Source organism: Mastigoproctus giganteus, chromosome 3 (assembly GCF_048544385.1).
Source record: "Mastigoproctus giganteus isolate SK-2022 chromosome 3, ASM4854438v1, whole genome shotgun sequence".
Taxonomy (NCBI): domain Eukaryota; kingdom Metazoa; phylum Arthropoda; class Arachnida; order Uropygi; family Thelyphonidae; genus Mastigoproctus; species Mastigoproctus giganteus.
Window position 1 is genome coordinate 99,211,100 of NC_143577.1, and position 24,219 is coordinate 99,235,318.

At 37.2% G+C, this 24,219-nt stretch overlaps 1 protein-coding gene across 6 annotated transcripts in view; it reads left to right on the plus strand.

Annotated features, from left to right (window-relative positions):
- Positions 1-24,219, plus strand: part of LOC150088181 (rho guanine nucleotide exchange factor 10-like protein) — a 465,691-nt gene that overhangs the window by 367,896 nt on the left and 73,576 nt on the right. For all 6 annotated transcript variants that reach the window (XM_090369366.1, XM_090369362.1, XM_090369365.1 and 3 more), the window contains one exon: positions 10,023-10,174. In XM_090369366.1, coding sequence (XP_090225492.1) covers positions 10,023-10,174 — 152 coding nt within the window. The remainder of the gene's footprint in view (positions 1-10,022; positions 10,175-24,219) is intronic.

Consider the following 24,219-nt stretch of genomic DNA (forward strand, 5'->3'; position numbering starts at 1 on the left):
AACACTGGCCACTGAGGCACCACTCTTGAAGACATCGCTGATCACAAAACTGATTTGAAATAATACTAACAATGGATAAATGTTGATACAAAGTGCACTATCCTTATGCTCATGGCCAGGCACAACAAAAACAATACTGCTGCTGTGTGCACTAATGGCGGACATCCCATGAATTAGTTACCCTAACACATGGGCTGTGTTAGGGTAACTAAGAGTAGAAACAGGTGCATGTCTACTTGCATGTACAACAATGCTAGGAGTATAGTTAATAAATTCGATGAGCTTGAAATGCTAGTCAAGACATCAAAGGAAGATATTGTTGGGATATCAGAGGCATGGTGTCACACAGACATGGGCAGTGCAGAACTGGAATTTGGGGTGTACAATATGTGCAGAAAGGATAGACAGGACAGGAAGGGAGGAGGGTTATGCTGTTAGTTAAGAAACACACAAAATCTAAGGAAGTGTATCCAGTTGATGGGTGGACAATGCAATGTTGAGTCTGTTTGGTGTGACATAAGCACTGGGAAAGGAAAAATGAGAGTAGGTGTGTGTTATAGGCCTAATGAATCTAATGAGCAATTGTGCCGAGAAATAGAGTGGGCCAGTAAATTATTGTCTTATAATGGGGGATTTTAATTTCCGGATATTGGCTGGAATTTGTGGGTTGGACACACACACTAGCAAGGCTTTTGTGGATTTATTGGATGATTGTTTTCTACAGCAGCATGTTCGGGAGGCAACTAGAGGAGGTAATACTCTTGATCTGATTATCAGTAGTGATTCTTCATGCATAAAGAATACGCAGATAAAGGAAACACTAGGTGGCAGTGATCACAGTGTGCTGAAGTGGGATTTACTCAGAGAGGTAACTACCATCAAGGTAAAGGGAAAGGTTTTTGCTTTCGTAAAGGTGACTACGGTGGTCTGAGACAGTATTTAAATTCTATACAGTGGACCCAACTGATGATATTACCAACAGCAAATTCAAAATGGAAGCATTCAAAGAATTAATATTGGAAGCTATTAGGCTTTTCATACGAACAAAGAAATATTGTTCAAGATTTAGGCCTAAACGGATGTCAGATGAACTAATTAGACATGTAACAGAGAAGAAAAATGCATGGGATACATATAAATTAACATGTGACACAGAAGCCTATGATACATATAAGTTGGTCTGTAACCAAGTTGCAAAGGAGGTTAGGCAGGCGAAGGCAGATTACGAGAAATCTTTGGGAAAGGATGCAAAGAAAAACAGCAAAGAGCTGTTTTTCTTTGCATGTAAAAGAGATGTAAACTCTAGAAGATGGGGATGAATCAGATTGGTCCACTTGATATCAATGGTTCAACTGTTGATGATCCTGCTCAGGTAGCTAACAAACTAAATGAATATTTTTCATCGACATTCACACATTAGGAGTTATTCAGGGAGGGGAATGCCAGAGGTGTATTAAACTCTGGCAGTAAGCTAGATAATCTTGTAATAACTGAGAGTAAAGTGGAGGAAGTTGTTGTTGTTAAAGTTGTTGAAGATAAACACAAGAAAGGCACCTGGGGTAGATGGAATCTATCCAGTTATATTAAAGGAGGCGGCAAAGGAAGTAAGCAAACCCTTAGCCATAATAATGAGAGCTTTCCTGGACTCTGGGGAGATACCCATGGACTGGAGATGTGCAAATGTTGACCCCAATCCACAAAGGAGGATCAAAGGGGGAGACAAGTAATTCCAGACCTGTTAGTTTAACTTCTATTCCAGGGAAATTAATGGAGGCACTGGTTAAAGAAGCATTGCAGGATCATCTAGACAAGACTTCAGTTATAGCTCGGACATAGCATGGGTTTGTTAAGGGAAGTCTTGTCTGACTAATTTGATTGAATACTATGATGTAGTCACAAAGGAACTGGATGCAAAGAATAACTTTGATATCATATATTTGGATCTTAGAAAAGCCTTTGATACTGTTGCACATGGAAGATTGCTGCACAAATTGGAGCAGTGTGGCATTTGAGGCAAATTGCTGCTATGGATAAAGGAATGGTTGAGTGGGAGAAGACAGAGTGGTAATCAATGGACACTGCTCTTCGTGGACTAATGTTATTAGTGGAGTCCCTTAGGGTTCAGTGCTGGGTCTATTGTTTTTTCTGTATTTATAAATGATATTGATGATGGTATATCAAGCGTAATGTCCAAGTTTGCAGACGATACGAAGGTTGACAGGATTGTTAATGAAACTAATGACAGTACACTGCTGCAACAGGATCTAGAAAAGTTGAGCAGATGGGCTGAGAGGTGGCAAATGAAGTTTAACATTGACAAATGTAAAGTACTACATATGGGAAGCAGTAATCCCAGAATAACATATCAACTCTGTGGTACCACGCTGACAGTGTTAGAGAATGAAAAGGACCTGGGGGTAATTGTGCAGGCAGATATGAAGTTTTCTGAGCAGTGCAGACAGTCTGCAAGAGAAGCTCATGGTGTCTTGTCAATGATATACAGGAATTTTTCTATCAGGGATAAGGAGGTGTTATCCCCTTGTATAAGGCAATGGTCAGGCCACACCTCGAGTACTGTGTACAGGTCTGGAGGCCTCATTTTAAGAAGGATATAAAGTTGTTGGAATGAGTACAGAGAAGGGCAACAAGATCAGTGAATGGAACAAAGGGTTGCTCTTATGAAGGAAGGCTTAAGTTTTGCAAATTACAGTGTCTGGAGACTAGGCACCTGGGAGGTGATCTGATTGAGGTGTATAAAGCCTTGAATGGTTTGAGCATGCTAAATGCAGAGGGAATTCTTCCTCTTGCTCAGAATAATCGCCTGAGAGGGCATAAATTCAAATTGAAGAAAGACGGTTGTAGGATAGATATGCAGAAATTTGCCTTTAGCCAGTGGGTGGTTGATTGCTGGAACAAACTTCCATCTGTTGTTGCAGAAGTTGATAGCTTAAATAGATTCAAGGCAGAACTTGACAAACATTTGGAGCGAGTGGATGGGTAAAATAAGGGTTTTTTTTGGCTGATGCTCTATCAGCTTGATTTCTTGCATCATGTGCCTTTGCTAATGCTAATTACAGTCACTGTCCAGAGAATGGTGATATAAGTAGAATTTGAATTATCCAGAATTTTGTCCGGGAAATTGAGGTCCACGAAATTGAGAGGTAATAGTATGTACATTTTTAAGCTTTAATAAAGAAATTAAAAATTTTAAAACACATGCAGTGTTGTTGCACTTTTTCTTTACAAAAAAAATAATTTTTATATATATATTAATTATGAAGTTTTAAAAAAATGGTTTTGACACTAAACAGGAAACAGTTCCTTTACTCTCTCCCATTTTTCCTGTTTAAAAGATCATTAAGTGTGCAAAATTTCAGGCGTGCACACACACATTTTTTTTCAGTTTGTGTATATAAATGTTATTAAAAAAATAAAGAAACATATATATTTAGTACTATTAGTTATGTCTGTTTTTCCGATTTTATAATTTATTTCAAATTTGACACACTTTACGGCGTACATTTTGCTTCCCATAGAGTAACATCCAGATTTATGTTCTCAACTTTACTCCGAAAACAATAATAAATCTTTCCCTAAAACAATAAGGGTAAGACTATAGATGTTTATTAAACTAGTAGAAGAAAAACAAGTAACCCAAAACTATGACAACAGCATCGGCTTTTCTCTGCTAACATAACCATGCCACACTTCAAGCAAAAGCCAAATAGTTGCAAAGGTGTTGACGGAGGGTGTGTGAGATTGAGGGCAATTTCTGTATGAATTAATAAGAAATAAATAACTTCAGAGACTAGTGCAGTAAAAGTCTGTTCACCAAAATTAAGTGGAACATAAATTGGAACATTAAGTGGAACGTTTCCAGTTATTCCAGTTATAATGAATAAATGTTATGGAAAACAACGATAAAGCATTTAATCACCATCCAAATTGATACTAGGTGGACTGAATTTCAAGGAGTGAATGAAAACTATTAGTCCAGACTTTTGAAGCAGAAAAACAAGCAAATTTTTTAAAACTGTATATGCATGTATTCATTGTTTTTCCACATGTTCCTTTTATATTGCAGATAGTGCATTTAAAATTGATTATCAGGAAGGGGAGTAAAAAAAAAAAAAAAACAACCATGCAAAATACCCTTAGTTTCAATTGTTTTGTATAACTGGGATTGTACTGTACAGCGAAAACTAGAAATTATAATGATAGTGACTTATTTAAAATTATTGGCAAGGCAACAACGTCAATGCAGATGGGACTTGGTGATGACTTGGTAATAAATAATAAATATCTTTGCTTCTGATAAGTACAAAAAATTTAAGTGGAAAAATTAAAATTTTAATACATTAAGATTTTGTATGAAAATGAATCATGTAGAACCTGGCCAGTAATTACTATAGATATTTGCTGTTGAGAAGAATTTTTGAGGGATAAAAGACAACTTCATACATAGCTGCCAAAATCTCCAGGTTTATAATGAAGAATCCATGTTTTTGGCTCAATTTGACATTTTTTTTGTCTTTATTTTTGCAAAATAATAATAAAACTGCATCAAAATTGGAATTTTTAAAATAATTCTCTCAATTTATTATTTTATCAGATATGACTATAATAAACACCTAAAAAAATAGTTTGCAAAAATTATTTATTTAGCCATATTAAAAAAAAAAAAAAATTTAGTGTGGGTTTCATTTCCAATTCCAGTGCATGCAGCACAGCCTGGGGATCCCCCATTTAACTTTAGAAAAGTAATAAAGATTAACAAAAAATGCTAAGGTTATTAAAAACTACACTGAAAGGACAGAATTCATGGGATACCTGGTTCTTGGGCAATGCGACGCTGTCACCCCTCTCGCTAGTGGATGAACCTGCCACTTGGCAGGTACACATGTATACTGCATTCATGTAGATGGTAATTCGATGTCAGTATGGATAAACATGATGAGTTAACCAACTTTGAAAGCGGGATGATAGTGGGTGCCTGATGCATGGGTCACTCTATTGAGGAAGTGGTACAGAAATTGCACTATTCCCTTTCGACAGTATTAAGAGTGTACGGGAATATTTATTTCTGGAATAACATCTCATCACAGACAGTGCAGTGGGTGGAGAAAGGTGGTGGAGGAATGTGGGCACCAACTTCTGGCTCACATTGTTTCAGCCAACCGGAGAGCGACAGTGGCACAAATCACTGCTGATTTCAATGAGGGAGGTGCCAGAAACGTCTCCACCAAGACCATCAGGCGGCAGTAGTTATGGGAGCTGCCAACCCACCAGAGTCCCATTGCTAACACCACGACATAGGACTTTACACCTCAACTGGGCTAAAGAACATCAGCACTGGACCTTGGATGATTGGAGATGGGTCTCCTGGTCCGATGAGTCCCGTTTCCAGTTATTTCGATCAGACTGGATGATACGTATCTGGCAGAAACCGCACGAAGCTGTGCACCTGTCATGTCAACAAGGAACTGTTCAGGCAGGTGGACAGTCAGTAATGGTCTTAAGCGTGTTCAACTGGCAAACATTAGGACCTCTGGTATGTCTGGATGTCCAGGTTGTGTCCATCCTTGCAGACCATCTGCATCCCTTCATGGTCATCCTGCACCCACAGAGCAATGGACTCTTCCAGCAAGACAATGCCCCTCCCCACAGAGCCATGGTGACTATGACATGGTTCGAAGAGCATTCTGCAGATTTTACCACTATGGAATGGCCTCCTCGTTCACTGGACATGAACCCCATGGAGCATCTTTAGGATGCTGTGGAAAGGTCCATTCGAGCTTTGGATCCCCTACTCAGAAATTCGACGGAATTATGGACAGTGGTGCAGCAAGCATGGATAGAAATACCTGTGCAACACTTTTTTGAACTAGTGGGCTCAATGTCTTGCCACGTGACTACCCTTATCTGGGAAAGAGGTGGGCCTACCCATTATTAGGATAGGTATCCCATGATTTCAGTCCACTCAGTGTAATATCATTAAAGATTTTGAAAGAAAATAAATTCACAGGATGCAACTCCTTTAGCATGCATTGCCAATAATCTAAAAATAACATCACCCTCTCCTTTCAGTAAATTAGATACTACAACCTTCCATCAGTCACACTTATAAAAGACCAGTGCGAGCCGAGTACAGAGAGTAAACATTTACCATGAATATTTAATATTAGTAGTGACAAATGATGCAAGGAAGCCAAGCTTATACAGCATCAGCAAAAAAAAAAAAAAAAAAGCCTTTCTACCTCATCTGATTATCCTCTCTAATAATTTGTTTAATTCTTCCTAAATTTATTTAAATTATCTACTTTCACAATGTTATATGGTAGTTTGATCCAATAGTCAATTCATTTTCTACCACTTAAGGTGGTAGAAAATGAAAAAGACCTGGGAGTAATTGTGCAGGCAGATATGAAGTTTTCTGAGCAATGCAGACAGGCTGCCAGGGCAGGTCATGGGGTTTTGTCAATGATATATAGGAATTTTGCTAGCAGGGAAAAGGAGGTGATTATCCCTCTGTATAAGGCAATGGTCAGGCCACGTCTTGAGTACTGCGTACTGGTCTGGAGGCCTCATTTTAGAAAGTCCCACTAGGGGCCAAAGGGCCCCTAGTGGGACTTTACGTTGCCCGCCACTAGTAAAGCAGGGGTCTACTGTACTGGTTATTAAGTCATCAATTTGCAGCTATTTTAGGTATATTTGAAAACTGCCATCCCTCAGACATAAGGGATGTGAAATTTTAATATGGTAAGTAAAATGTATAGTAAAGCTCTTGGGTAATGCACTCAGTAAACTAAAATCAGAGTAGGAGTCTCCTATAGGCTGAGTGGTTGTGATTAGTATAATTAGCAACTACACAGAATGAAATCAGAATGTCTATTATGAAATTCAGTAATCAGAATATCTTATAATGGGGCGGGGGGTAACTTTGCAATCATTGATTGGCACTTGTAGGGTTGGTTATTTATACAGTAGAAAATTTCTGGATGACTGTTTTCTACAGCAGTGTGTTAGAGAGGCACAAAAGAAAGCAAATATTAGAATACTCTTGATCTGATTATCAAGCAGCGACTTCATGCACTCAGTGGCACTGATCATAACATTCTGATGTGGATGATATTAAAGACATGTTATTGTCAGTTTTATTAACTGATACATAGTACATAATTAGTAGAAAATAATTTATCAACTGTGCAGTTGCGCTTGGAAAAACTTTGTCCACAGTCTAAGCTAAGAAACCACAGTTTGAGATACTAGTGAATCTTCAGACTCCTTAAAAACTCATTAAGCTTAACTTTGTTTTTCATAATATCTGTGCATTTTTTTTTTTTTTTTAGGGAATCAGAAGTGTTAATATCAGTTCAACACTGGATGCACACTCTTTTCACAAGTTTTCATAGGGCCATGTTGATATGCTGTGAGCTTATAATAAATAAACAGGACACAGACAAGCATTTAATGATATGGTAGCGAGTTCTCAGTTTTCCCTGTTTCACAAGCATACATAAGATTCACTCTTGTGCCAGTGAAAATTATTTTGTTAGTGAAATCCAGAGTCTTAAATTGAGGTCTGTAAAATCAAGGGTTAACTTCACTTACAGTTTTTCATACCAACTAGGAGATACTGTCCAAGGTTTAGACCTAAATGGATTTCAGATGAACTGGTGAGACTAGTAGGAAGGGAGAAAAAAATGCATGGGATGATTATAAATTAACAGAGCTAGGTGTTCTGCAAGGTTCAGTACTCAGTCTAACAGTGTTTTAACTCCGGACAAATAATATGATACAGGATATACCAAATACCATAGGTGGTCGGATTATCTCATGCTATTCACAAAACATGGCAACCACTGAGAGACAACTTTCAGACTTTATTTTAAAAAATAGCATTTTGGATGAAATGTGATGGTTATTGCCTATCAGAAAAAAATTGACAGTAATTTGCTTTTGTAAAAAATGCAGCATACAATCTGAATTTGGGTTGAATTCCCAAGTCATTCTGGTCACCAGTACTATCTGCTTCTTAGGATTAATCCTAGGCAACAAACCTGTGTTTTCTGCACATATTTTATATTTACAAATCTTTTATATGAAAAATTTAAACATTAGAAGAGTCTCTCTGCAGTGTCATGGGATGCAGATCTATATATTCCATGGCTGTTCTGAATATCTTGTTGTTTGGCATTACAAGAAGATAAATTTGGATGAACTACATGATTTTTATTAACAGATATATGCTAAGAATGTCTGTTAAGATCATGAAATCCTTTATTCTTCATTCTCCTGAACTCTCATGGTTTTTCCTGTAAATGTTCAGGATAAGAATATAGTCACAATTGACTGACACCCAAATCTCCTTAATTTTCTTCCTATCCTGAAGCTTGCAAGTTAAAGACAAGTTATTAATAAAAAAAGAAAGAAAAGAAATTTGAAACTGCTGTTCACGAACTTACATCTTATCCAAATGGTAATTAAGACTTCTGGTTACTTGTCAATGTTGTTGACTGCAACTTTTGCTCATTCATCATGCTTCCATCTCTGTAATAACCTGATGATTACATCCCTGTGGACTGTTAAAATTTTTCCTGTTCTATAGTAAAAATTTTAACAACCAACAGAGCTCATTACACAAAATGTGTTACTTGTACTTTCCCCATAAAATGTATGAAGCACTAGCCCTGGCAACAGCTAATTCAGCTTGTTTTGGTAAATTGCACATTAATAGAATTATTAGTAAAATAATAAGAGGAGTTTACCTCAATATAGTGCATAGAACACTTCCGTATGATACCCTCCAGAAATTAAAACGGAAAAAACGAAAAAATCGACAACTTACATTAGAGTAAAATAAAATAATTAAATAATCAATTTAACACAGTTCAAATCAATTTAAAACAATTAAAAATCAAATTAATGCAATTAAAAGAATCTAACGAAAATATTCAAAACGATTTTCCTTCCTGAAGCTGACAACGCTTTTCATTCCTGTGATCACGACATACGGTTGTAAAGCATTGTCAGCTTCAGGAAGGAAAATCGTTTTGAATATTTTCGTTAGATTTTTTTTAATTGCGTTAATTTGATTTTTAATTGTTTTAAATTGATTTGAATTGTGTTAAATTGATTATTTAATTATTTTATTTTACTCTAATGTACCAGTAAGGTGTCGGTTTTTTCCGTTTTAATTTCTGGAGGGTATCATACGGAAGTGTTCTATGCACTATATTGAGGTAAACTCCTCTTATTATTTTACTAATATTATTATCAACGTAGAACATATTGAGTAGTACAGCTCTGATTTATACTATCTAATATACATTAATAGAATGTACTGAGGTGTGCAGAAAATAAAATGAAATGTTTATCAGATAAGCATAGAAGCAAAAGCCACCCAATCCATTGAATGTATAGTATGAAACTAAGTTGACAGGGTTTATTGTGATATGACATATTCTAATTTTACCAGTTTGAAAAATAGACTATTTCTTGCCCTGTCCCTAATTTTAAAAAAAAAATTCACGTTTAAAAAAATAGTTACTTTGAGGCTGCATCCTAAAAGCCATTTTTATTGCTTCAGAAAGATGCTATTTTGTGCCTGATGCTTAGAACTGAATAATATTGCTTAAATAAAACTGCAAATGTGTTTTTAATTATGATTGGAAAGATTAATCAGAGTTGCATGTGTTTTTATATATATTTATATATTCATATATATATATATATATAATTTAGATCCCCCCCCCCCATAAAATAATTTTAAAACTGCTCTCTCTCTCTCTCTCTCTCTCTCTCTCTCTCTCTCTCTCTCTCTCTCTCTCTCTCTCTCTCTCTCTCTCTCTCTCTCTCTGTGTCAGGTAGGGAATATTTCTTATGCTGGTAAGTTAGCAGATTTACCCTGTGTAATTTTTTTTATATTTTAAATATATATATATATATATATATATATATATTTGAACTTTTAATTCTTTTAGCATTAGATATACTAAAATGTTAATTTTTAATCCGTACAGAATTCTAGTCTTGGAAGGCTCCTGTCCTGAAAAATGGGAAGAGCTAGGTACTGCTACTTTAACTGCTTCAGTTATACAAATCAGATACCACTGGGAACAAGTTTTTGTTGCTCTAGCAAATGGTGCTATTAATATCTTCCATAGAAGTGATGGTAAGAATATTTTAATGTGATATGTCTGTTTGTAGCACAAATTAAGTGTAATGATCATGTGTAAGATATATTCAGTTATTTCAAAAGAGTATATTCTTGCCTTACTCTTTAAGCTATCCCTGGGTACTTTGCTCTTTAGTATTTTGCTAAATTTTTAGCTCATCTATAAAATAAAGATTAAAAATATGCTTAAAAAAAATTGTTAATATTATTTTTTGTTTTTTTTAATATTGTTTTCTACTCTTTAAATGAATCCCAGTGATAAGTAGAGGTATTTCAATAAATAGTTTAACAGTCATTCATGTTTGTTAGCTTATTTTTAAATTTAGCTAGAGATTTTCTAAGTTACAACTCTATATTTCTAGAGTTTTTGTATTGGTGATATGGTGTGAAAATCATATCATATAACTAGTACTATAATGAATGGTAATGGAATTGTAGGGTTTTAAATGGGTTAAATAAGTAGCTCCAAAGTTCTGATCATGTAGGTTGGCCAAGAAATTTTATTTTTAGTAAGGTTATAACTAATTTAAAACTCTACGAATATTACAGTATAGCATAATACATATAATGTAATAGTATAGCCATATATATGCATATAAAGTAACAGTATAGCATAATAGATGTATTGTAAACTTGATAGCATAATATGTGAATATAATAGTGTTATTATTGCATTTAGGTATCTATTAGTTTATTGTAGTATTCTCAATTTAAGTTGAATTTAAACAGAAAACAGGCCTCAGACTAGAGAAGCAAAGCATCAGGCTTAAAGTAGTGAGAGTGCTGTGGTTCAAGAACTGAACGGGATGGTTCTCCTATGAATTGCAGCCTTAAAAAATGTGTTAATTCTGCAATGTTTGTAGATCTGTCTCAAATGGGACATGATACACTCAATGGGGATATCTTTTTGTATGTTTGATGTAAAGAGTGTGAGGAAATTAGGTGCAAACTTAGTATTCCGACTGGTATTTATGAGAGCTTGAAGAATAAGATGGATATCCTCAAAGGAATTAAAATGGCAGCCCATTAAGCTCTGAGCTTCCCAACGTGACACCAGAGCTTACAGGCGCCTCCATAGCCAGGTGGGCAGGAGAAGCAGTGTGTAGCACATGCTTCTTGATTAGACCGGTGTTTGAGCCTGTGACCACTTAATATGGAGGATGCAGAAATGTTAGGGGATGACCACCGCATATCCCCGGAGCAATCTGGCCTTAGTTGCTAATGCTCCTAAAAACCAAATAACAACAACAACCAGAGCTTACACTCATGCATCAGGCAACACAGTGATAATCCCTAAAGCAGAATGCAGTGGACCTAGGGAGGTAATTACCTTTGTTGTCGGTGATATTGTGTAATATCACTGACAATAAATTGTGTAAAAATAATTGTAAAAAGGATAGGTGGAATAGGACTTGGGGGGGGGGGTATGTCTACCAGAGACAAAGGTTGATCATTTTGTAGAGCAGATAACTTTTAACGGCACCAGAGGTGATGTTATTGTATACATTGGCACTATTGACATTAAGAGAAGATCCGAGGACTTACCTAACAAGTAGCTCAATGTTGAGGAAAGTCATGAGTTAGGGTTAAATTTGAAAGTGTGTGAAATTCTGCCCAGACATGATAGGAAGGAGTACATGTTGAGAGCCTTGTCAATTAAACTGGCTCATGGGGTAGAATTTTTCTCAACTTTTTAACAGGGTAGACTGTTTTTGCAGATGGGATACACTTTAATAGAAGAGTTGCAAGAATATTTGCTGATGATGTTGGGACAGTGTGGCAGTGTTAGATGGGTCAGAAAACTGATTTCTTGGGGGGATGCACAGATTAATACATTAAATACAGCTGCAGGCTGAGGTAAAAGTGATTCTTGCACTGCATCTCTGGAACATGCAGCAGGCTGGAAAGCATGGTGTTGGGGAGTTCAAGCCCTGCTGTGGTTCCTCATTGAACAAGTAAATATGTGGAATGTGTTGGGGTAACTAAGATTAAGAACAGATGCATGTATGTATACCTGCATGTCCACAATGCTAGAAGCATAATAAATAAATTTGGTGAATTTGAAGCACTGATTAAGTAATCAAATGCAGATATAGGGATATCGGAGATGTGGTGTCACTCAGACATAGGGATGCAGAATTTCAGTAATGGGAGTAAAATGTGTATAGAAAGGACAGGCAGGACAGGAGAGGGGGTTATATTCTTAGTTAAGAAGCATATAAAATAGAAGTGCATCTAGATTTATATGAATGTCCTATTATATGATTTTATACAGGTGACCATGCAATATTGATTCAGTTTGATGTGACATGAGCAATGGAAAAACAAAAATTAAAGTAGATGTGTTATAGGACTAATAACTGTGATGAGTATAACTGGGCAACTATACAGAGATATAGAGTGGGCCATTAATCATAATGTCTTATGGGGTATTTTAACTTTCCAGATATTGACTGTAACTTGTGGTTTGGTCACTCCCACGACTTTTGTGGATTTATTGAATGAATCTTCATGCATTAAGAATCTGCAGGAAAAAAACCCATTGGATAGCAGTGACCACAGTGTACTCTCTTGTGAGATTGACTTAAATGCAACTACTGCCAAAGGTAAAAGGAAGGGCTTTCGTAAGGGTGACTGCAGCAGGACCAATCAACAATGTTACCATTAGCAAAATCTAAATGGGAAGCATTCAGGGAAGTAATTGTAGAAGCTACTGAGCTTTCATACCAACTAAGAAATATCTTTCGAGACCTAGACCTAAATTGATGTCAGATGAACTAATGAGACTTGTGCAAGAGAAAAAAAATACATAGAATTCATATAAATTATTAGGTGACACAGAAGCTAGTCTGCAGTCAAATAACAATGGAGCTTAGGCAAGCTAAGCCAGATTATGAGAAGTATCTGGTAAAGAATATAAAGAAATGTAGCAAAGACTTCTTTACTCATATTAATAGTATTTGTAGAAGAATAAGAGAAATTTACCTCCATATGGTAGCACAACACAGTGCATTGTAGCTCTTTGTTATTCTATTCTATTAACAGTAGAAGAGATGGGTTTAATCACATTGGTCCACTTTATATTGACAACTTAACTGTTGATGATCCTGCTGTGGTTACTGACAATCTAAATAAGTAATTTGCATCTAAATTCACATGTGAGGAGTTCTTTAGGGAAGGGGATGTCAGAAGTTTATCAAACTCTAACGGGGGAATTAAGTGATTTTGTAATAACTAAGAGGAAGTTGGAAGAGAAATTATTCAAGCTGAACATAAAAAGATACCCGGGGTTCAATGGGATCTATCCAGTTATATTAAGGGAGGCAGCAAATGAGGTAAGCATACCCTTAGCCATTTTATAAGAGTATCTTTTAATTCAGGAAAGGTTCCTATGGACTTGTGATGTACGAATGTATCCCAATTCACAAAGGGAGATCAAAAAGTGATAGCAGTAATTACAGACCTGTTAGTTTAACTTCTATTCCAGGTAAAATGGAGTTGTTTGGGTTTTTTTTAGGAGCATTAGGAACTAAGGCCATATTGCTCCGGGATATGCGGTGGTCATTCCCTGACATTTCCGCATCCTCCGTATTTAGTGGTCACGGGCTCGAACCCCAGTCTAATCAAGAAGCGTATGCTATGCACTGCTGCTCCTTCCCACCTGGCTACGGAGGCGCCAGTAAAATGGAGTCACTGGTAAAAGAAGTAAGGCAGGACACCTGGACAGGAATGCATTCATACTGCAGTCAGAGCATGGATTTGTTAAGGGGCAACCTTGTCTAGTATATGATGTCAAAAAATAATTTTGACATCATATACTTGGATTTCAGGAAAGCTTTTGATACTGTTGAACATAAAAGACTGCTGTACAAATTGAAGCAGTATGGCATTAAGGGCAAGTTATATTTATATTTATTAATGTCTATATTTATTAATGATATTGATGGTGGTATATCACGCTTGATGTTTGAGTTTGCAGATGATGCAAAGGTTGGCAATGTGGTTAATGACAGTAATCAAGGTAAGGCACATGTGAAGTGATCTATTTCAGGTGCTTAAGGCTTTGAATGGATTGAGCAAGAAAGAATACCATCAATCCATTGATGTTCCACTTGCTTAGTCTACACACAGGAGTGCATAAATTCATATTGTTGAAATGTTGGTAACAATAGTTATGTCAAACTTTGTCTTCAGTTAGCAGTGGTTGATTGTTGTAACAAACTTCCATCTGTTGTTGTGGAAGCAAGTAGTTTGAATAAATTTAAGGCAGAAATAGACATTCTGTTGGAGGGGACTGGTGATCTAGTAAAGGTTTTTGTTTTTCCCCTTTTTACTGCTGCCTTATAAGCTTGCCTTCTTGCATCATTTCTAACTACTAATACTATTTCCTGAATTGCTTTTATTTCTATTTGATCATTTTGTTTAAAGTAATGTTCTCATTACTTTAAACAAAATGATCAAATGATGATAAACAAAATGATCTGTACCGGTTATCAGGCAGCGAATAATAAACCATATCATTAAATCCTATAGTAGAATAGATTTAATAACAAGCCACAGATTCTTCATTTTTGCAAAATTAAATATTATTGATTGCTCTAGAAAACATTTCAGTCTAAATTGATAATCAAAACTTGTATATCTTGACAATGTTTCAACCTTGCTTTGGAAGGCATGCCATCACGATGATATGTGCAGGTGCCTAGTCTCCAGACACAGCAATTTACAGACCTTAAGCCTTTCTTGGTTAGAGCAACCTTTTGTTCCACTCACCAATTTCGTTGACCTTCTCTGTACCCGTTCCAGCAGCTCTACATTCTTCCTAAAATCAGGCCTCCAGGCGTGTATGCAGTACTCAAGGTGTGGCCAGACCATTGCTTTATACAAGGGAACAATCACCTCCTTATCCCTGCTAGCAAAACTATTGACATCATTGACAAGACACCATGAACTACTCTTGCAGCCTGTCTGCACTGCTCAGAAAATTTCATTTGTGATTACATAATAAACCCCAGGTTCTTTTCATTCTCCACTACCCTGAGTGTAGTACCACCCAGTTGGTACATTACTCTGGGGTTACTGCTACCCATATGCAGTATTTTACACGTGTAAATGTTAAACTTTAGTTGCCACCTCTAAGCCCATCTGCTCAACTTTTCCAGATCCTCTTGCAGTAGTGTACTATCATTACTGTCGTTAACAACCCTGCCAACATTCGTATCGTCTGCAAACTTGGACATGGTATACCTTCTTCAATATCATTGATAAATATAGAAAACAACAATGGGCCCTACACCGAATCTTGGAGGATTCCACTAATAACATTAGTCCATGAATGGATACTAATAACATGTATCCACTGATTACCACTCTGTCTTATCCCACTCAACCATCCTTTTATCCATTGTAGAACCTTGCCCGTAATGCCATACTGCTCCAATTAGTACAGTAATCTTCCATGTGCAACAGCATCAAAAGCTTTCCTAAAAATCCAAATACAGTGAAACTTTCCTTTAACGGACAGCCATGGGGAACGAAAATGTGTCCGTTAGAGAGGTGTCCGCTAACAAGAAGTCTGAGGGAGAAAAAAAAAAAAAAGAAAGAAAGAAAAATCGTTAAAAGTTTAATGTAAAATTAAATTAAAATATATACAGATTTTGAACAATATTTTTGTAAATAATATACAATTACATATACAAGAGATAAAGAAAAATCGTTAAACGTTTAATGTAAAATTAAATTAAATTATATACAGATTTTGCACAATATTTTTGTAAATAATATACATACAATTGTGCTATGCATATTATGACTTTATCTTAAGAAAAATACATACAGTAATCACTTATTTTCTTCTGCACCTTCTTCTGGCTGATAATTTTGTTTTCAACATTTGTTTGGAGTGAAGAAACCATCGAAAGTCCTTCAGTATCTTCTTCAGCGGCGAAAAACATTTTTACACGATTGATTTGTATGAGCGCTTCTTCTATTTTCATCGGTGGTTCGTCGTTAATATGTTCTTCAACAGAATGACCTCCTTCCATTTCTTCATCCTCATGAGGAACTTCTTGAAAAATATCGATGATAATGTCGTTGATATCTAGAGCACCATTTTCTGTAGTGAGGTTCGAGTGTATATCGAGTGTATTTGTAGCCAGGGTCACTTGTAGCGGAAGTATCGTACATTATCAATAGATGTTGAAGTTCTGTTCTTCTTGGTGCTCCACATTGCTGTTCCCAACTTCAATTTTTGCGTTTGAGAAGCCAGACTTTACAAAACAGTTCACGACAGTTTGTTTTCTAATTGCGTTTACTGAAAAGGAAATCCATTGAATCGCATCTAGGATGCTGATTTTCTTTGCAAGGTCACTCGCACATGTTACATCGTTCATGTTTGCAATGAGATGTCTGAAAACACGTTTTCTGTAGTGAAGTTTAAAATTTTTTATTATCCCTTGATCCAAGGGCTGACACTCTGCAGATGTGTTTGGTGGCAGAAAAATGATTTGAATGTTGGACAATTCAATGTGCAGGTGAGATGCAGCATTATCCATGAAAAGAATAATTTTTCTGTTTTGACAAATCATGTTTTGGTTAAAGTGACTTATCCATTCGCTCATGATATCTCGTGTCATCCACGCTTTTTTATTAGACTTCCAGTCAACATCCAAAAGATTCAACTTTATGCCCTTGAAACAACGAGGATTTTGTGGGTTTCCTATAACAAGAGGTTGTTCAAAGTCTCCCAGCATATTTGTACCCAATAGTACAGCCAAGCGTTCCTTAGAAATTTTTTCGCCCTGGCACTTTTCGTTTTTTAGACTCGTGTTTTCAGGAAGAGCTTTAAAAAAACAACCCTGTTTTGTCACAGTTGTAAATATCCTTAGCTTCAAAATCACGACATAAATCTTCCAATTTGACAGTCCACTCTGTTACAACCCCAGTATCAACAGATCCACCTTCACCACTTACGGTTTTCCAAGAAATTTTATGCTGTGTTTTGAACTTGTCTAGCCATCCCACAGAAGCTTTGAACTCGTTTACTCCCATAGATTTCGCAACCTCCAAAGCCTTTTCCCTAATAATAGGCCCATTAATGGGAATTTTTTTAGCACGTGCGCGACAAATTTGAAGTCCAACAGTTTTCGGGAATGAATTTTGAACCTGATCATTTCCGTGTTGCCAAAATTGTTTGAGCAGTTCATTTTTTTTCTTTAGGATGTCGCTTACCTGCGCCTTCCCGATTTTGAATTTTACAGCGAGATTGCGAACACTATTTTTTTGCCGATCATACGCATTAATGAGTTAGACTATCTTTTAAAGTTAAATGTTTACGAGAAGACATTGTGCACTTCACACGACACTGAACAAAACTGAAAACTGAAACTGAAAAGACGAAAGGCTGACCATATTCCCCCCCTCCCTGCACACACCGAATTCATCAGAAGTTTTACACGTGCCTTAAAATTCTTGAAAAAGGGTTCAGAACCGCGACGTAAACCTTGATAAAATTCAGAGAATTGGAAATAGAAAATAAACACACGATTGAGGCAATACGTGGAAGAAACGTTCCTAGAAAAAGGGCCGTGAGCTCGCCCGCTGTCCGTTATGGGGAGATCAAATTAAGTGCTAATCTAAACGAAACAGTGCAGATTGCCTGTCCACGTCCGTTACAGAGAATGTCCGCTAGACAGAAGCTGCAAACACGTTAAAACCAATGGAGGTGAGTTGTGGAATTTGAAAATGTCTGTTGTAGAGAGATGTCCGTTAACGAGAGGTGTCCGTTAGGAGAAGTTTCACTGTATATGATATCAAAATAATTTTTTGCATCCATTTCACAAAGTAACTGGATGCAAACCAGTTCAAAAAGAAATTGGAGTGTCACCAAAGATAAGCATAGGAGAAGGAGAATCCTTTTTGCAAGATATAAGACAAGACTGAGTTTTAGAAGGATTGAAATCTTTGAAATCTAAGTTGTCTTTGCCCCACTGGAGAATTACTTGGAGATCGGCATTTAAGGAATTGGTAGCGGATATTCGAGAAGTTGAAGCTGATTGAGCAGGGAAAGGTTTCTCAAACTGGAAGGTGGAAGGTGTGCTATCATCAGCAAAACTGTGGATAGGTTTTCCGATCAATGGAAGAAAGTCTTTAATATACAAGAGGAAAAGAGTGAGGGAAAGAACTGCACCTTGTGGGACACCAGCATTAGTGGAGAAGTTAGAAGACATACAGCCATCTGCCATCACCCTCAGTGAGCGATCAGAGATAAAACTGGAGAAACAATTACAAAAATCAGTTTCCAAACCATAAGAATTAAGCTTGTTTAGAAGACCTTTATGACAAACACGATCGAAAGCCTTTGACATGTGAAGTGCAACTGCTTGTGTTTCACCAAACTTTTCCATTGAATTAGTCCATAAATGGGTAACATAAGCCAGAATATCACCAGTGGATAGACACTGACTGAATCCATACTGGCAATGGGTGATCGGACGGAAGGTTTCTAGATAGTTTGAGTTGGTGGTTAATTGATTTCTCCATTACTTTAGAAAGAGTAGAAGTAATTGCAATGGGACGATAATTGGATGGGAGGGATTTGCCACCCTTTTAGGAACTGGCTGATTATGAGTATATTTCCAAGCAGAAGGAAAAACACCTTTGGAATAAGAAAGTGAAAAAAAGGTGGCAAAGAACAGGACTGAGTTCAGGAGCACAGGTTTTGAGAACAAGTGGAGAAATACCATCAGGACCTGGAGCTTTCTTAGCATCAAAATTCGTCAAAATCCTTCTGACATACTTTTGACGGAAGACCACAGGAGGCATTGAATGGAGCATGTTGGAAATGGTGGGAGGTGTTTTACCAAGATCATTAATACCTGAGTTGGAAGAAAAATGGGATGCTAGCAGGTCAGCTTTATCTTTGGCTGAAGTGACAACAGAACCATCTGGTTGACAGAGGTGGGAGCAGAGATGGGCAAAAGTTGCGGCCAATATCTTTCGCACGAGAGCAGAATGCTCGGCCACCATTAGAGCAAGAAGCAAGTTTTCTACTTTTAGTCTGTTCAAAATCTAGTTTGGACTGATTAATAACTGCTTTACAATTGTTGCGAGCTTTGGTGTAGGCAGGAAATGAAACTAAAGAATTGGAAACAAGCCAATTACAATATGCAACATTCTTTTCTTGAACAGCCTTAACACATTGATTGGAAAACCAAGGTGTAAATAAAGGATGAGATTTTAAAGTGGTGTGTGGGATAAAGGATTCCATTTCTGCAAGAATAATTTCACTGACACGATCTGAGCAAACGTTGACATCAGAAGTTTTGAAACGGTAATCCAACCAAGGCTCCATTGGAGAAGAGACAGTCATCAAGTTGTGATCTGAGGTGCCTACAGGACCACTCACTTCAACCGGGCTAGCCGGGTGGGTAAGGCGCCTGCCTGGCAACCCAAAGGTTGCGGGTTCGAATCCCACTTCGGTGCTTGGATCAGAGTAGTGCAAAAACCTTGGGAGGTGCATTATGGCCACAGAAGCCGATGCGCCAACAACTAACAAAAAAAAAAAAACTTCGACCGTGTACTTAGAAGGGTTGTTTGTGAGAAAAAGATCAAGCGTGTTGGCTGTATGGTTAAGATTGTCCGGTATTCTTGTAGGTAAAAGAATAATCTGTGCAAGGTCATTAGTAGTTGCAAAAGCCTCAGCATCTCGACCAGCTGGGTCGGTGTGACTAGAAATCAGAAAAGAGCTGGAGTTCTGAACATTAAAATCACCAAGGAAAATTACTTCACTGTTAGGAAAGTTGGACTGGAGAAAGTCAAATTGCAAAGAGAGGAAGTCAAAGAGCTCCAAGTGATTAGTGGAGTTGGGATACTGCCATACTTTTTGTTTGCATTATTACTGCACATACTTCATGCTTGATCAAAGGTGGTACAGCTGCCTCCTTTCAGCAGAGGTGGTAACCTGAGTGGAATGAGCTTTCCCTCAAGTTAAAGGAGCAATTTGACAGATGAATTTGACACAATGAGGTAGAGAGATTTTAAGCCAGAGAAGATCGAAATGAGGAGATTTCAAATTATCAAGTCTCTGAACGGACATATGCACAAGTACCACCTTTGAGGCGAAAGGAATCATACAGCGACTAATTTGGGCAACTGAGATGAGCAGTAGTTGAATCAATCGATAACTGAGATACTGTCTGAAAAAGTACATGGTGTTTGGCAGCCTGCAAGTGGAAATGGACATCATTGAGATTAGAATTGAGACCACGTATATTTGTGAAACGAACTAGGAACCGTTTGGGAGGTTTAGATCTTTTCGCAGATAAGCTTACTCTATTAGTTTGACAATTCATTGTATATTCAATAGTAAGAAAGAGTGTGGGGGCATGCTGTATGAAGTAATGAAATTTTTGGATATGGCATATACATGGTAAGAATATACCCAGATCCTTGAAATAACATGGCCTCGACAATGTCCCCCACATACACACTACTCGGACTACCTCCAGTCACTATCTGGCAGAGTAGAGGTAGCACGATTATATACTAGCTGATCCAGTGTACTAACTAGCAACCGGCCAGCGAACACCGTTTTAGAGCTGTACCCTCAAAATGTAAGGAAGATTGGACCTTGCCATGATGAACATCATGGCGAGATATAATAAACCTCAAAAGTGATCAGTCGTACTTCATGATGTAAGAGATGGGGGAATTGTTGAGCATTCCTTTGAACGATTTAAGCAGTCCTTTATAAATAATTACTCTAGGTAATTTCCATGTTCTTATGATTCCTTTTTAACATTTATTTAGACTCCAGCTTCATGTCTTTATTATGTTTGTATCATGTGGATGCCTTATAATTACATTATATCTACGAAGCCATTTATTTGTCACTGATTCCATACAAATTTCCTCCTTATTCAAAACAATTAATTTTGAATGTAAGGAGGAAGAAATGTAAAGCTCTGTGTATGTACTCATACAGAGAGCCTTACATTTCAGGTGGCCCTAGTGTGAAGCAGTTGTGATCATGTGATTTATATGCAAATGTATAGCTAGACTGTGAACTCATATTGCTTCTCTAGCTTGCAGTGTATATCCTTATTTTGCTTGCAACATGCTTACTGCCATACTTTTTGTTTGCATTATTATTACACATACTTCTTGCTTGATCAAAGGTGGCACAGCTGCCTCCTTTCAGCAGAGGTGGTAACCTGAGTGGAATGAGCTTTCCCTCAAGTTAAAGGAGCAAAATGAATACAGACTCCAATCCAGTGATGTTAGGGGTACTGACGTTAGGGGTACTATTGATGTTAGGGGTACTGACAGTGATGTCAGTACCCCTAACATCAATGGGTGTGTATTGAATTTGACAATTCTAAGAGACTGAAGATTGATACAATGGAGCAATCATGCCCATTGTTTCAAATTATTCTAGACTATTTCCCTAAACTACTCTAAACTATTTCTTTCCTACTAAGCCAATCTATGAGAATATTATTTACCCGCCATATACAGAAACATTTGGAGAGTACTGCAGGATCTCTTAAAATTGTTAATGCAATCCAGGGACATACATGCAGAAACTGTGGACTGTAGGCACTCTGTTAAACTCTTAACTTTTACTGGAATCTTAGTAAAAGTATCATCCCACACAACTCTAAATATGTCTAAGGGTGTTGTATCCGGGTGGGATTTACTTAATGTCACAGAAAAAGTAGTAACCCAAGAGCCAAAAGGAACAAAATGTAATTTGAGGCAAATTAATTATGATTAAAAAAGCATAATAAACTTAGCCCTGCCAGGAATATTATTCTTACATTCAGTACCCACAGCTTGCCCTCATCTATGTAAAATCAGGTTATCTACTTTGCATCATTTTCACCTGCATTCCTCACACTGAGTATGGCCCTCCCAAACACCATGCAGGAGTGATCCTTTCTGCTCCAACTTTCTGCTTCAGATCGCATTCAAAGTGACTGTTTGGTGACATAAACCCAACTGCAAAGATGACAATCCAGTATATTCTTAGACATGTGAAAGATGGAAAAGTGAGGAAAAAATAGTAAAATAGAAGGTTGAACACAAAGTTAGTTACCAAGAAACTTGGAAACTAAGTTACACCTGATATACCCGAATTTACTGCCTATGTCACTGCACATCCTTCTCTTGATTGATCAGAGGTGGCACAGCTCCTGCCTCCTCTCAATAGAGCTTTTCCCAAGTATAGAAACATCAGACAGTCACCACAAGACACGCCATATTTCTCACTAAGATAGCAGTATCCGATTTGGCTTCAGCTCTCCTCTCTTAGCAGCAACCCGTGAATCTCAGCAAAAATCTAATCATTAGCATTAGCATTAGCATTAGTAGAGGCATATGATGCAAGAAAGCAAGCTTATGCAGCATCAGCCAAAAAAAAAAAAACCACTTCCATTTCACCCCTCCGTGTCAGTGTCAACAGTGCACCAAACTTGACGGTGCCTCCGTAGCCAGGTGGGAAGGAGCAGCAGTGCGTAGCACACGCTTCTTGATTAGGCCGGGATTCGAGCCCGTCACCACCAAATACGGAGGATGCGGAAAGGTCAGGGAATGACCACCGCATATCCCGGAGCAATATGGCCTTAGTTGCTAATGCTCCAAAAAAAAAAACCAAAGCACCAAACTTGAATGAAAAATCTATTAATTAATCTATTTTCAACAACTAAAAACCGAAGAATGGATTTTATTTTTAAATAAAATTTCAATATTACCCAAGTCTGTTAATTGTAAGTGTCCAGTTGATGTTTTGTAGTATTTTTAACTTGCTTATTATTATTACTATCTATGTCTTATAACCAAGGCAATTTAATGTAATTTTAAAAAGCAGCAAACCCCATCAGAGTCACGAGCCACCACTGGTTATTACATGTGGGCAGCTGATGGACAAAGAAATAATAACTGTTGGATTCTCTCTATAAATCTTTCTAAAAGGCTCAAAAATAACATGTCATGAAAATTCAATACTGTGTGTCAAGTTATTATACGAGAATGAAAAAAAGAAGAAATAATAATTGCCAGATTTATATTGATCTGTTTTTATGAAAATCCATCCACCGGGAGTTGAGCCGTTACATGCAGATGGACGAACGGGTGGACATGGTAAATACAGTGGATACGTTATGCATATATGCCATCACACCAAAAAACAGAAACATTTATTTTTGTCTGAAGATAAATCTTAAATTAGAATAATGAAGACAAGTGGCTCTAATTCCTCATTACACAAGTATTGATGTATAATTAAACAACATACCTAGCCATTCTCTCAATAGCATCCTGTAGCCTATGGGAACTAACTGATGGTAACAAACGATGGAAGATCTCCTTAACCAGCATATCACTAATACCAGGATATGATCTTTCTGCTAATTCAAATGCATTATGTAGTTCCTCTATCATATCTGCTCTAGGGCCAGTATCAGAACCTTTGAAATTATTTTTATGTTTCTTTTGAAGCTCGGAAACTAATGGAATCTCTCAGATCAGGTAAGCAATACTCCTGTGACAGTACCACCTCCTCCAGTGATTGGTATCACATTCCACAGTTCAAATTCATATGCAACAAAGAATATTCAAGACACATTCAAAGAGGAAGACCTGATACTAGAAATTTATATGCAAGAAGTTATGGACACTGGTCTGTCTGTCTTCCCAAAAATCAGCAAACGAAAGTGTGAATGCCGCAATCCAGCCATTCTCAAAAGGCAGTCAGATAAATACCTCCTATTATTCAGTGGAATTGCAGAGGCTTTTGCTGCAATACTGACAATATCTCAGACTTAATTAATCACTGTTCTCCAGCTGGCCTTTGTCCCCAAGAAACTTTAACCTCGCAAATTTCCTGTTCAATAAAGAACTATTCTCCCCATCAACACAATCGTAATATAATAGATGCTGCCTGAGGTGGTGTGCCATTTTGGTAAATACACAAACCCCAGCCAGAATAAACTCAATCACAGGTCAGCTTCCATCAGTGGTTCCTTTGCTCTTTGTGTTGGTGA